We start from the raw sequence: 15,351 nt of genomic DNA, 5'->3' as shown, positions 1-15,351 counted from the left end.
GAGTAGATATACCAAAGGGATCTGTAACCCCCAAAAGATTAAGAACCACCCAAGATTTTACTGAACCCACACCATGATAATCTGACTCAGATCAGTTAGGCAGTTTTCTTCTCCTAATCCTCTGGCTCAATTCCTGCCTATTTAATGCTAATAAAATTAACAAACAGATAATGCGCTTACTGTATGTCAAACACCATTCTCAATGCTTCACACACATTCTCTTATTTAATTCAACAACCTTAAGAAATAGGTGTTGTTATTATTCCACTGAGTAGATGAAGCAACTGAAGCCCGAAGAAGCTATGTCATTTGCTTAAAGTCACACAGCTATCTGTTGGAAAACTGTACAACTCCTCAAAATGAAATATGGCTATTTGCCTATGCACATATTACCTACTTCTCTTAGCTAAAACATCTTTCTGTTAACCCTCATCTAAGTAAAAGAGAAAATTAAGTGATTTTGCTGTCAAAGACTCATCTTTACTAGGCTGCCAATTACATATATATAGACTATCGAATTCAAGAAAGGCTTTAAATACCCCAAGTGTTCAAAGAGGAACTTGAAAGATGTTTTGTCCCAGGATAATATTTGGTTGGGGGTTTGGATTCCGGATTCCTGTACCAGGCAGCCACAAAAAAAAAAAAAAAAAAACCCACAAAAAACACAGCTGGAGATTTTTAAGCTAAGTATCTGATAATTAAAAGGTATGTTTATATGACATGATCCTATATGTAGAAAATCCTAAAAACTCCACAAAAACCACTAACACTAATAAGTGAGTTTGGCAAGATAACAGAATACAAAACCAATGTAGAAACATCAATTGTATTTCTATATTACTAGCAACTATTTATAAATGAAATTAAGGCAAAAATTGCATTAACAGCATCAAAAAAATTAAATACTTAGGAACAAATTTAACAAAAAAGGCACAAGACCTGAACACAAAAAATTATAAAATATTGCTGACAGAAATTGAAGACCAGAAGTTACCTCATTTGATACTTAGTAATCACATGCAGTAGAATCACTGGTCCAGTTTTACAGCTGTTGCTATGGTTATTTTTCTAACACAGATACAGCCTTACTCCTCTGTTTAACATCCTCAATGTCTTCCTATTGTCTACAGTAAAAATACAAAATTCCCAATTTACTTTCCCTTCCTCACTTCCTCCCATACCGGACCAGAGTTTCTTAAAAAGCAAAGACTAGAGTCAGACACACCTGATTCAAATCCTGACTCAATCACTTACCAACCATGTGACCTTCCTCAAGCTTAGTTCCTTCATCTGCAAACTGCAACTAATGATTCTACCACATGTGATTATTAAGTATCAAATAAGGTAACTTCTGGTGAGCACAGGAAGTGCCTAACACACAATGGCCAAGTACTAGTTCTTCCACTCTCCCATTCTCTTCAGTGAAGTTTGTTTTCACGATCCCAAGACTCAACTCAGATATTTTCTTTCTCTAAGCTTCCTCTGCACTTTGTGCAATCTTCTATTGTAGAATGTGCTATTTTGCATTACAGTTTGCACCAAATTGTGAGAGACTGAAGGTAGGGATCTTACCTTATTTTGGTCTCTCCAGTGTACAGTATAGAACAGATGCTTAGAACGTATTTGATTTTGCCTAACATCTTCCTTGGGAAATTAACAGAAAATAGGCAAAGTAAATCTGAAAATAAAACGTAAATCTTAGGAATGCATTTTAAAACAAAAACAGATTTTAACTCACCTATAATCTCACCAACATCACAGCAATTTTGATATTTGATTCCTTCCCCACTTCCATCGGGAAGGAGAACAGAAGAAAGCATGAAGTACAACAGAGAAAGAATCAAGAGCCCAAATCTTAAGCTCCTATATTACTTTTACCTCTGGAAATATTTTTTGTATTTAATAGTATTATTAAACACAGCCCCTTAATTAATATGCTGTAATACAACAGTCTACCAGACAGTCATATTCAATTACAGATAACAAAACATACTCTAAAGCCAAATGTGAATTTTGGGGCTAAGATAAAGTTACTCTCTCTGGCGTGCATGCATGTTTTTGTTGGTGGTGGTGGCTGGCTGGTTCAGAGATCCAAACCCTTGACCTCGCTGCATGCGTGTTCTTCATCAAATATTTCCAGTTCTCCCTCCAGAAATATGATAGGATTTCACCTCCCTGCCTCTTTGAAGTTAGGTGCTGCCTCATGCCACTTTCTGGCCAATAAAATATAAACAGAACTGACATGTGCCACTTCTGGGGAGTATTTTTAAGAGCCAGAGCACAATCTACCATGTTCTTTTTTCCTGTGTTGGCAATGGTGGAAGGACAGAGATAGAACTTCCCTCAGCCTGAGTGCAGATGCTTTTGATTAGAGCATCCAAGCCAATCCATGAGAACATGTAGCATGAGCAAGAAATAAACCTTTGTTGACTGAAGCCACTAAGAATTGGGATTCCTTGCTACCACAGTACATTCTAGATATTCTGACACACATAAAAGGAGTTTAGTATTTCTGTACATCACCTCCATCTCCATTATTGAGAATGTTCTGCACGAAGTAGGAACTCAGATTCATTAGCAAACTTTTTAAATATGGAATGAACGTAGGATATTTTAAAGAGAAAAAGATAGTCAACGGATAGCAGAATAATCACATATTTTCAATGAAAAAATTACAAAAAATTAGGGCTGGTGGGTTAGCTCAGTTGTTTAGGGTGTGGTGATGATAACACCAAGGTCCAGGGTTCAAGTCCTGTTACTGGCCAGCAACCAAAAAAAAAAAAAAAGATTACAATTACAAAAACTGAAAAATTAAAGTAACTGCACATAAATAAAGTCACAGGGTAGTATATAAATGGGATCATGCTTCTTTCTACTCCTCTTTTTACCCAAAATAAATACTTCTACTACTTCCTCACCATGCTGAAGTCAAAAACTGGGGGGCTCAGGATTCAACAGAGCATTGTAAGCAGTCACTACCAATCAATTGTGGCTAGCTCTCAATATGAAATCACCTGCCACCCCACTCAATATCATTACTCTCACACATGAGAAAAGCCAGGCCTATAGAGGTAAACTGATTGCTCAAAGTAGTGGAGACCAATGACTGCTTCTACACTATCCAATCCCAGCGTTAATAACAAGATCCAGAATCTATTCCAGACAGCAATGCACTCAGCTAAAGGACTACATTCCCAGCTTCCTCTGCAGCAACATGTGGCCACATGGAATTTGTGACCAAGTTCCAGCCAATTAAACAGAGCTAAAATTATGGTACTTCCTAGAAGGGTGTTTTAAAGGGAGAAATTGTGCCCTGGGTTTCCTCTTCCCTCATTCTGCTTCATGGGACATGGATGTAATGACTGGAGTTCTAGTAGCCATCATGGAATCTGAGCCACACCCCAGGAATGTCTGAGTGGTGAGATAAAGAGGCATCCTGATGACTTTGGAGTGAAGAGGTACCATACCAGCCCTGGTGCCTACCATCCAGACTTTGATGTGAAAGAGAAACAAATACTCCTGTTCAAGTCACTATTATTCTGGAGTTTTCCGTCACATAAAGACTGATATACCTTACTGATACACCCAGCTGTTACCAGTTGGTCCAGAAATAAAACCCAGGTATTCTGACACACAGTCCATGACGCACAAATTTATATATGAGATCACTGTTTAAGTGAAAAAGTAAAATTATACCGTTTTTAGTGTTGATATAATTACTTTATCTTTCCGTTATGTATTATCTAATTATAGTCCAATCTACCCTGTGACAACTGGATTTTTAAATACCATTTAAATTCTCCTATAATAAAAATTATATCTATTTCAAAATACCTTAGAGAACTGAGAAGCAAGGGTAGGGGGCAGCCTCATTTAACTATCTCAATAAGAGAAGCTGGAAAACAATAATGATTTTTACCATTTCTATCCCAAATATTATTTTTTTCTTGGAGTCCCGTAATTCACAAAACCATCTGCTTCCATTATATGTTGCTGTACAGCAAACAACAACTATTTTATTTATTCACGATTTTACAATCTGGGCTGGGCTCAGCTGCGTGGTTCCTCTGCTAGTCTTACTGGTGGTCACTTTTGTCGTTGTATTCAACAGGCAAGTCAACTACAGGCTGAACTCAGCTGGGACACTGGGATGGTGAGTTCTCTCTCTCTTTCCATGTAGTTTTGGAATCCCTCCCTCTCTTCATGGTCTCTCCAGCAGGGTATGCTCTAGCTTCTTGCATGATGGCAACTCAGTGCTCCCAAGAGTCCAAAAAGAAGCTGCCTGGCCTTAAGGCTTGCACCCAAAACTAGCAGTGTCACTGTTGCTGCATTCTACTAGTTAAAGTGAGTCACAGGGCTAGCCAAGATAAGATGCAAGAGGAGGTGACTATACAATGGCATGAATATCAGTAGATATGGTTCACTGCGGGTCACTGATATAGTAAACAACCATCTCCTCCTTTACTTACTGTACAGGCAACACCTGGAGGTATAACCTCTAGCATGCTATAATCTCTCTGGGGCTCAGCCATGTGTAAAATAAGGAGTTAGACTAAATGTACTTGGAATTCTCATCTAATTTTAACATTTTATAACTCTACGAGTACCTTAAGTCTGGTATGAGAAAAATTTGGCTATATTAACCAAATGCTACAACTCTAGCAGAACAAGCCAGTGATGAGAGTTTTAAGATGAAGAATATGGTTATGTTTCATTTTGTTATTTTAAATAACAAAGCAACTGAGTGCTTACTCCAAACCTGTAAGCACATGTCATAGAATCCCCAAATCAGGAAATCAAGGAAGTTTTTTTGCTAGACTCCAATAAAAGTCAGAATTAATAACAAAACCACACAGACTTCACTGTGACCATCGACTATGTTGCTTCTAACGTACATGAATTATGGTTGAAGTGTAAAGATTAAAAGCGACCAAGTATAAAAGTGTAAGAGAAATCATTTTAAAACCAATAGTAAGTCCCGTGTAGGGAGGCCCACTAATATAACTCTGGTCAGCAGTTACAATACTAATAAATCCACTATAACAACATTTACAGATTTAAATTCTTTAAAAAACTAATCATACTGTAATAACATTACTACATATACTACTAAAGAATTGCTTTGTTTGTTTTTCATGTGTTACTCATAATGAAAACCATTCTATAGAGATTTCTGCTGACCTAGCCTTTTCATCCTTCTTTTTCTAAGGGGCATCTGTACAGAAAGAAAATTTTTGCCTCCTCCCCCAATAACTACTATATTATTTTATATCATGGCATTTTTAGAGGGGGGTTTGACATCTCATCACTTCTGTCACTAACTAGTTCTGTGATAACAGGCAATCATGTGATTGATAATTGATGATTAGTGGCAATAACAAGAATAGTAAATCTTTACCATAATACCTCTTAATAGCACTTTGTGCCAGACACTTCTCAAGTCTACATATATACACATTCACAACAATTTTAAATTAGGTATATTATTATACCCTCTCTACAGATGAGGCAACAAAAGCACAAAAAAGTTAAGTAACTTGCCCATGGTCAATCAGCTAGTAAGTAATGGAACTGGTTTTGAATCCAGATAGCCTTGACTCCAGAATTCATGATTTCCCAGAACTTTGATTTCTCATTTGTAAAATGACATAATATTTTTAATTATTAGTTTTTTAAATGCACATATGTACATTCAGAAGTATATACTGGCCAGCCACCAAAAAAAAGGGGGGGGGGGGTATACATTCCCAAGAAGTATTAACATTTATTATATATCCTTCCAAATCTTTTTCTATGCACAAAATATATACATAGTTTGGCTTTGTGTGCTTTCTACAAAAACTTAGTACTAAAGTTACTGCTTGAAAACTTTTGGAAAATTTTTCCCCATGTCATCAATGAATCATAGACATTCTTCCACTTTGTTATTCACAGGTCTACCTCTCTTCTCTATCCTGATAAAAACTGCATGGTAATCCACTGATGGGTATTTTGTTGCCAACTTCTCTCTACTAATAATGTTGCTGCAATGAGCATCTTCGTATTAACCTGCCATTTGGACTGAGAATATATTCTGATTTCCTTTCTCATTTTTCTGGGCATTCTTGGTCTCCCATCTCCTAAGCATAACTAAGCATCCTAATTCTTTTACTATTTTCCACACTCCATATTCTCAGGGATTTCAGGTAAATCATATCTTTAATCACCTATCCTAATCTACTCCTAAACTCCAATTCTACATCCCTAAATGCTCTCAGGGCATTTCTATCTTCTAGACAGCCGCTCCAGACACTGAAATTCATCCTCTGCAGTGACTGGGATCTTTCCTCCTTCCCATCCACACTACCAACAATCTACCCTTTGCCTTGATCATCTCACACTATGACTACTGAAGCAGCCTATTTATTACCTCTGCTCCTCTCTTCATATTACCACCAGGGTGGTTCTTCTAAAATAGCCATCATCAAATCTCCAAGTATTTCAGTGCCTACATTCAACTACATAAAATGCTACCTTGAATACAAAGTAATTTCCTCAGGAGGTTCGGATCCTATATAGGAACGGCCGGTGCACTCACTGGCTGAGCACTGGTCACGAAAAAGACAAAAAAAAAATAAAAATAAAAATAAGGGCCAGCCTGTTAGCTCAGTTGATTAGAGTGTGGTGCTGATAACACCAAGGTCCAGGGTTAGATCCCTGTACTGGCCAGCCACCAAATAAATAAATAAATAGATAGATAAATGAAAAATAAAATAAATAAATAAAATAACCTGGTCATAAGAGTGGTTGAAGGCCTGTAGCCCACTGGTGGTCCACAGATTAAACCTCGCCCACAAGGTGTAGTCCCAAGTAGTGTTTTAAATTTTAATTAATTGAAAACACTTAAAAAAATCAAAAGATTTCTCATAAAAATCCAAGTTTCCAGACTCTGTTGAAAATTCAGAGTATCTAGAAACAACATCTCACACAGCCAACATTAGCCAAAATTCTATATCAGCCGCATCCTAAAAGACACCTAGGACTCTCCAAGGCTGTTCTTATGTACCATTTTCTCCCCAATCCAAGGCCTTAAGTGTCAACTGCCATTCAGGATCTTACAAGCAGCCTGCAACTCACTTAAATTCCCTACCTGGTCCCTGTAAACAGTTTATAACCCCTCGACTAGATGATAAAGCCCAAACTCATTAGTCTGGCATTCAGGACCATCACAGCATGGCCCCAATCCCTACCTTAAGCCTCTGTTCTACTCATACTCCACCAGGAAAACACCTTTTATACCTCCCTCCTCAACACTTTTATTCACATTGCTCCCCTGAATACTCTGTCACTTTCTTCTCACTCTACTTGGGTAAATCCCACCAATCTTTCAAGGTCTAATTCAAGTACTACGTCCTCCAAACCTTTGAGGACCTTTCTTGGCTGCAGAGAATCTTATTCCAGAGTTGATTGTCCATCCTAGCATTTATTTATTTATTTAGCACTTACATGCTCTTCGAGTAACATGGGCCAAATGAAAGATCTAAAAAGTTACAGAGGAGTACAGAAAACATAAGAATTCTTAAACAATTCCACATTGTGCATCATGCATAGCTTCTGCTAGCTATCACAAAATTAACAGCAGAAACAAAGTGAAACAATTTTTTATCTTTTACATGGGGCTTTTTCTAGAATATTACAGAGAAAGTGTAAAAAGAGCTGTGTCATTCCTGTTTCTTTTAACTTGTGTTCTGAAGTCCTTCAAACTTCACAAATAAAGAGAGCAACACTTCCAATTCTAAATTCAAGACTGGTCTTTCTACCAAATTTCTACAGTAACCACCAGCATACATTTATACATAGGGGCCACCATAAAAAAGAAATCATCCCTATTTCATTCCATAACTTTTGCAACTTATCCTGCTAAGAAGTTCTGAAAATAGCCACTGTAGCACACAAACATGATAAAGAAAATTTCAAAAGAGAGAAAGAAAGGATTAATAATCTTGCTAAGATTAAAAGATAAAATGGAGCCAAAACAATATTAAAAAAAGAAAAAAATTGAAGAAAGGGAAACATGCACATACATTGACAGGAAAGTTTATTACATGGCAGCTAAAAATTATGTTCAGCCCAGATGTCTCATGGATTAAAAACTAAATCACATCCTATCAAGGGTATCTCACACCTCCCCACCAGGCAAGGGTGCAGAGAGAGCATCTCACGTTCTTTATAATTAAAAACTGACCATTTTTGTTTTGGAAGGTCAGTGAGATTTCATGGAAGCCCCTCAGTAATAACCTTTAAGTGACATAAGGATACAGGGCCAGACAACCACTATCTTCCCAAAGAAACCTGACTGTGGCATGGGGAATAATATGCAGTTTTGCAAAATAGGGGGAGGGAGGGAAGCAGTGCAGCTTGTCACCCTGCAAACCGACTAAAAATCTGGCATCATGGAATTAACTGAGATAGTAGGAAAACACAATAAATCACAGTTTTCAGAATGGGAAAATAGACTGTTGTGATACTTTTTTAAATTTACATGGAAATCCAAGTTTACCAAGTTTACATATGAACAACCAATATGTTAAATATAAAATTGCATAATAAACTAAGAATATCACATTATCAAATATTAGAAATTTTCATGAATAAGACCAACAGTACAACAGTAAACTACAGTGATGCCTAACAAATAAGAGAGGCTGACAGTCCTGGATAAGCTTTTCAATTAAATTAAAACATTTCGGTGCCTATTAAGTGCCAGAGACCAGTAATCTCCATTTATCGAGTTTCTTAAAAAATAATAAAAATTAAAAATTACTATCATAAAAATTATAAATTTGCATTGGCTCCAACCCCTACATTAAGCCTCTATTCTAGTCACACTTCAAAAAGCATGAATAACAATATCTCTTGACTATAAATGGTTGCTTTATTAAACTGTATGCATTGTAATACCGCACAGTTTTCTATCACTTACTTCAAGTTTGAAGCTACAGAAATGAGAAATTTTGTTGGGGGGAAGAACCTTACAAATATACAGTAGCAAAAGTCACCTGCTGCATAGCCATTTTTTGCTGGTCCCTTGTATGACCATCACTTGTTGTGACTAATTTTTCTACTACAATAATGCTCAAGGTGGCTCTCTAATAATAGTAATTGCCTTCTGAAAAGAAAGTGCATCTGGGGCTGGCAGGTTACTTGGTTGATTACAGCATGGTGCTGATAATACCAAGGTCCAGGGTTTGATCCCTGCACCTGCCAGCCGCCCTCCATCTCCCCCAAAAAAGTGGTTCAGGGTATAAAGAGTTGCCTCAAAAAGGGCCAAGGATAGTGCCTCAGAAATCCTATCCCCACCAGCTGCTACTTCTGCACCACTCCCACACCCACCCCATCCCTAACATCAACTTTGATGACTTGGTAAGAAGTATGGTAGAATATTTCCTTTGCTTCCCAATTTCGTTATGCGAATTTATTGTCTAAGGATGGAAAAAAATAAAATCAAAGCTTCAGGAAAAGTTTCCTTAATATTAACAGAAAAATAATTAGACCTCTAGTATGTGCATACTCTGGCAGGAGCTGGAGCTTCTTCGCCAATAGTAAAACCTGTGTCTCTGATAAAGATTATGAGCCACTTCAAATAATCAAATAATTAGATAGTCTTTACAGTTAAGGTGAACTTTTAGACAAATGTAAAGTTCACTGTTCCACTTGACATTTGTACAGCAAGAAATCCCTATTTATATACCTCCTTTTCAAATTCTAAGATTAATAGCTTCAATTCGAGATTCTTGATTTTAGGTAGTAAACATAATTTTCAAGTAATTACAGTAAACGTAAAACCAATAACCATATAGCCTATCCTTTTCAAATGTGATAAAACAAAAAATTGTCTGTAAAACAAGAAATTGTTTAATTTACCTACTCATTACAAATTCAAACTCATGGAAAGTGTAATTGGCAGTGTATGGTTGCCTTTTTCTTAATCCAAAAACAAATACACAAACGCCCTTTTTAAAAACAGTGTCATAAGGCATCTTTAACTTTACACCACCCACCAAGTTAGTAACCACGTAAGTAACACTGACAACTTAAAAACCTTTATCTCCATTACATTTTACAAAAAATATTAATTTTAATTTCTAAGGTGAATTATTTGCAATTCCACATAATTTCACTGATTACAAACCTAATTTACATTTGTTACACATCAGTTTCACTTTCAAGGACTTCGCTACCCAATCACCAACCATGTCTTTTCTGCATGGACTCTAACATGGCATAGAGATACACAACTGACAACCTCTTTGCTTTCCATTTCACACGTTAGTTTCATTCACATGTTTCTAAAGATTCCATTCCCTTCAAAAGACACCAAATTTCAAAGAATTCACTGAAAAGTTTGGAACCAAAGTTACCACTAGACTTCACTTTTCTATTTAAAAATAAAATGCTGTAATAGTCTTCAAATCTAAGGGAAAAAAAGAAAAAGTCTTAAGACTCAGAACCGTTCTAAACATTTCCCAAAGTTTTGATGTTTTATTTTGTTAGATTATACTGTCATTGAGTAGAAATGTTTTAACTTCTTAAACGACCACCTTTTTCTTCATAGTATGAGATAAAAATTAAAATAATAAAGAGTTAATACCCTAAATCAACCTCTCTTCCGGTGCACTCAAGGGTTGGGCTGACACCGTAGGGGAGGAGTGTGTGTGTTTGCACACGTACGAGGTGAGGGATGTGACAATGTAGACGGGTCTACTCTTTACAGAGGGAGAATTTAACTGCAAATCCAAAACATAATAACCTCAGCATAATGCTCAATAAGAGACCAAGAACTGCTTTTCAAATAGTGAAAATGGGAAGCAATCGAGTCAAAAACCTAATATGGCTTGTCCTGCGTTGCTTTAAAGGATACAAAAAAGTAGCGAAGAAGCCTAAAGTTACTTAAAACTCCACCAATCCTTCTCCAAATTGGTTACTATTGGAATAGTAACGGCATTTGATACCCGACGTTATATTTTTACAATACAAGAGGCATAGCAAATAAACCCTAACTTTGTGTCACAATGAAGCTAATGTAACAACATATATACATCCTGTACTTGTTCCCCTCGACTTGTCACAGCCAGGTAAGAGCCGGCAATAAAACATCGAGGCAAGTTGAAGGCCCTGAATCGTTTTCATAGTAAAAGAACAGCAAAGCAAAAAGCAGCACGTTCAGTCAAGAGCTTAATAGTTTCCCACAACCCAGCTCTGCTATGACCCAGTCAACACTACTATTTTTACTAGAAATCACCAAACAGAACAATACTATTGCTCAATGAATGCACCCGAACCAAAGACACAGACTGTCCATCAACTGTCCGGCTTATTCACGTCCCCTCTCCCCCTTCCACTACGCACAGTTCGATGAGAATGTCACATAATGAAATCAGCAGCACACTCCATCCTACAACTTCAGAGGACACGCACAGATCCTCCAAACACCCCAGAGTCACAGCAGCCCAGCGACGGGCTCCACGACGGGTCTCTCAATCTACAAGTCTGCCGTATAACCTTTTTGTAAAAAGCCGTTTTCAGTCATCTTATAAACGGGGTACACAGTCCAAACGCCCGTTCAGATACAAGCGAAACCTATTCCCAACCCAGTTACAGGGGAGAGCTGCGGGCCGAGCCACAGTGACATCTGCGTCCTCCGAGTAAAAGCGCTCTCCGCCTTCCGCCTGGTGAGGGGACCCGGGCAGGCTTCCACCTCCCGCGGTGCGCACACCCGAGCTCTGCAGTTGGGCGCCGGGCGGTGCGGTGCAGGGGGAGGGGGAGGCACCGTCGAACGGCTCCCTAACGCATGATTAAAGGAGGAAAACGCAGGTCTGGAACCAGGAAAAGTTGCTGGAGCCACGAGCTGACAAAGAAAACCTGCCCCGGTCCTTTGCGACCTGTCCTCACCCCCAGCCCGTGCCCGAGACCACCGGGCCGAGGCGCTTTGACAGCTCCGGGGCTTTCCCGGGAGCGAGCGGCTTTGTGGTTCGCCACGGATCCGTCCCGGGGACTCCCTGGGCGTGCTCCGGAGTCTGTTTTCAGAACGACCCGGCCCGGCCAGGAAGAGCCGGCGAGAGAGGCACGAAGGAAACACAGCGAAAGGCCGGACTCAAAAGTAAAGTGTGCGGCGCGGGGCCGGCGGGCGGGGAGGCCTCCGAGGGGCCGGGCCGGGCCGGGCCGGAGCCGCCGCCGCCGCCCGCGGGTCCGCCCCGCCCCCACCCGCCGGGGGGCGCGGGGCGCGGGGGCCGCGGGCGGGCGGCGGGTGACAGCTCCGGCGCGGCGCCGCCGCTGGCCGCCGGCCTGGCTCCCTCGCACTCAACTTACTTCTTTCTGGCTCTCTGGAAAGGGGAAGCGCCATCTTTGCGAGGCCGGCCCCGAGGTCTTTTGTCTGCGGCTGCGGGGCTCGGGGCCGGGGCGCCGGGCTCCTCGGGGGGTGGTGGCGGCGGCTGCGGCTGCTCCACGCTCTTGTCCTCCTCCGACGACATCCTAGTCACCAGGAAAGACACATGGATCCCGGTCCTCCTCCTGGGGGGCTCCTCCCGCCGCTGCCGCGGCCGCCGCCGCCGCCGCCGCCGCTGCTGCTCGGGTTCCTCCTCCCCGGCTCAGCCTCTCGCATTTCCCGCAGCCCCGGGAGCAGCAGCAGGTACCGGGAGAGGCGGCAACATGGAGCGAGCAGGACACGCACTCACACACATCGGCGCGGGCGCGCGCACCTCCGCGCGCAGGGGCCGGGCGGGGGGCGGCGGGCGGGGCGCGCGGCCGGGCGGGGCGGGAGGTGCGGGCCGGGCGGGGCGGGGCGGGCAGGCGCCGCGGTGCGGGCGGGGGCGGGGCGGGCGTGCGGGCGGGGGGGGGCGGGGCGGCGCGGCCGGCGGGCGCGTGGGGCGAGGGCCCGGGGTCTCCGCCCGCGGCCCCTCCCCCGGGCCGCCCGCGCGGGGAGGAGAGAGCGGGGCCCGCGGGGGTCGCGCCCCGGCCGGCCGCCCCTCCGCCGCGCGTCAGCCGCGTCCGCCGGGGCGGCGGCGGCGAAGTTTTGACAGCTGCTCCAGTTGCGGCGGCGGGGACCGGGGGGGCGCGGGCGCCGGCCCGGGCCGCTCGCTCACACTCGCTCGCGCTCACAGACGCTCGCTCGCCCGCCCGAGGCCGGGGAGGAGGAAGTTTGGCGGGTGAGCGAGTGCCACACACACACGCGCGACCGTGGCCGGCGCGTGAGGCCGTGTCGGGGCTCCCCCGGGGCGCCCCGCACCACAGACCGCTCCCAACTCGCCGCCGTCTCGCCCACACACGACCGCCTCGCCGTCCCCCGCCCCCTCCCCCCGCTCCTCGGCCCCTCACCACCCCCCGCGCGCCGCCGCTACCACTCACGGGGCTGGCTCCGCGCATGCGCCGCGCCGCGCCGCCGCCGCTGACCTCACCGCCCCTCCCCCGCCCCCGGCTCCCCCCACTCTGACGCGGCGGCCCCGGCTTCAGCTCCGCCGGGAGAGCGCCAAGCTGCGGACCGGGGATCCGGGATCGGGATCCAGGGACGGCGGGCCGGGGAGGAAGAGGAGAGCTGTGTAAACACTCGGAGACGTCCCCAGCCGTAGAGGACGCGCCTGGCGTGGGGCGAGCACACGTGTGCCCCGGGCACGGCGCGGCGTCGGTGCCCCCACACGGCGAGTGTAGACGCGGCCGGCGCCTCACGGTGTCCACACACAGTACGATCGGGGACTGCGGGGCCCCGGACAGGAAGGAGGGGGTGCAACTTCGTGATGATCCATTCCTGCTATAGTTTCCTTATTATAACGTCGTTTTTTAGAAGCCAGAAAGGGCGTGTGAAGCTGAAGGACCAAAAAAACGGTGACATCTTGAGGACTAAGAGGCTTAAAGGCAAAATTAACCCGTAAAAAACCAACAACTTGATTTTTAACGTTCAATGTGTTGTGATGAAGACGCAAAAATCGAAGTGTTTCTGAGCCACCTCTTAGAATAACGTAAAAATGGTGAAAGGAAAACGGGGCTAGAATTGGAAAGCCTGCACTGTGCCCCTCCTCAGGAGGACGGTTACAAACGTGGAGCTCTGGGTCTCCTATCTAGGACAGAGGTCACGCTCGGACAGTGTCCTATTCTGTGCTTTCTTTTCCACTCACCGTTGATTAGTACATGGGAGTGGGAAAAAAGTACAGATTTGAACGGGGAACTATTAAGACCTGTCAACCCCTTGTGGAAGGACTGGGGCAAACTGTCATCTAATAAGCAAGCATCTGCTCTGGGCTCGGCACCAATAGGCACTTTCTGGTCGTGATTTCTTTCGACCATCACAACATACAGTTTTAGTACAACGTAAAAATAATATGCTCCTTTTCCAGCAATGTTGTTCACCTTCCTTTCTTCTCAATAGCCATGATATTAGCCTTGAACTGTGTTTCCTGTTTGAGCAAAATATATACACTTTGGTGTCCAGAGACTTTTCTAACTGAAAGCATAGTTTTTTGAAATGGCTGAAATGAAGAATATAGTCAGATAGTCATTTGAATTCCTTCAGGGTTTAATTCCCGCCGTCTTTTTCAAGTTTACTAAATTTACAGCCAAAGGAAGATAGGGGAGAAGGCTGGCCTGGTAAATGCAAACTGTAAATTAAAAGCCCCTGACTTTTACACATAGAAATACAACATATACATGACTAGTGATAAATTTATGATGTGGTGTAAAGTTTATTATTAAGTACAAATATGAAAACTCAGCCTTTTTCATTTTTTCAATACATTGCACTTTACTTTCAAAATTGGATTATTGATCCAAATGTTTATCTGTATTCAATACTGAAATTAGTATAGTTATTCCCACTGTGAGTTTTATATGCATAAAATTATACATAAGGATAACTTACTTCCATAGACTTCTTCAGCACTTCCTAGAGTTTGGATATCAGGATATGCAAATTGCAAGTCATTCCTGCTGGAGAGCTAAGAGGAAACAAAGAGGGACTGAGAGCAGAAAAGTGAACAGGGTGAATGGACGGGTAAAATTAGAAGTTTGTGCAGTGATGCTTCTGGAAAGATAAAAGATGATGAAGGTGAGTAAACCCAGCCTTAAATCTCCACTCCTTTGGCCGCTGTGAGAAGACAGGGAGTTGTGATCTGTTTTAAGAGGATTGATAGCAGGCTCGTTGGCATGAAGTTATCACGGACAGAGCAAATAAAATATAACCAGGGATGTGGAGGAAAAATTGAAGGAATACTTACTCAACACAAATAAAGGTTTTCCAGAGGTTTTTCCATCTCAGTCATCTAAATTACACAGCTCTGAGACCACAATGGCAAAAATCCAGGAGGCAGGTAACTGAGGTTCCAC

General features: G+C 42.8%; 1 protein-coding gene across 15 annotated transcripts in view; it reads right to left on the bottom strand.

The window, feature by feature from the left end:
- KMT2C (lysine methyltransferase 2C) overlaps positions 1-12,691 on the bottom strand; it is a 268,845-nt gene extending 256,154 nt beyond the window's left edge. For all 15 annotated transcript variants that reach the window (XM_063101221.1, XM_063101226.1, XM_063101230.1 and 12 more), the window contains exon 1: positions 12,349-12,691. In XM_063101221.1, coding sequence (XP_062957291.1) covers positions 12,349-12,509 — 161 coding nt within the window. In that variant the 5' untranslated portion in view covers positions 12,510-12,691. The remainder of the gene's footprint in view (positions 1-12,348) is intronic.
- Positions 12,692-15,351: the final 2,660 nt, after the last annotated feature.

Source organism: Cynocephalus volans, chromosome 6 (assembly GCF_027409185.1).
Source record: "Cynocephalus volans isolate mCynVol1 chromosome 6, mCynVol1.pri, whole genome shotgun sequence".
NCBI classification, from domain to species: Eukaryota; Metazoa; Chordata; class Mammalia; order Dermoptera; family Cynocephalidae; genus Cynocephalus; species Cynocephalus volans.
The sequence above is the reverse complement of the archived record's forward strand: the minus strand, read 5'-3'. Positions and strand labels throughout refer to the sequence as shown.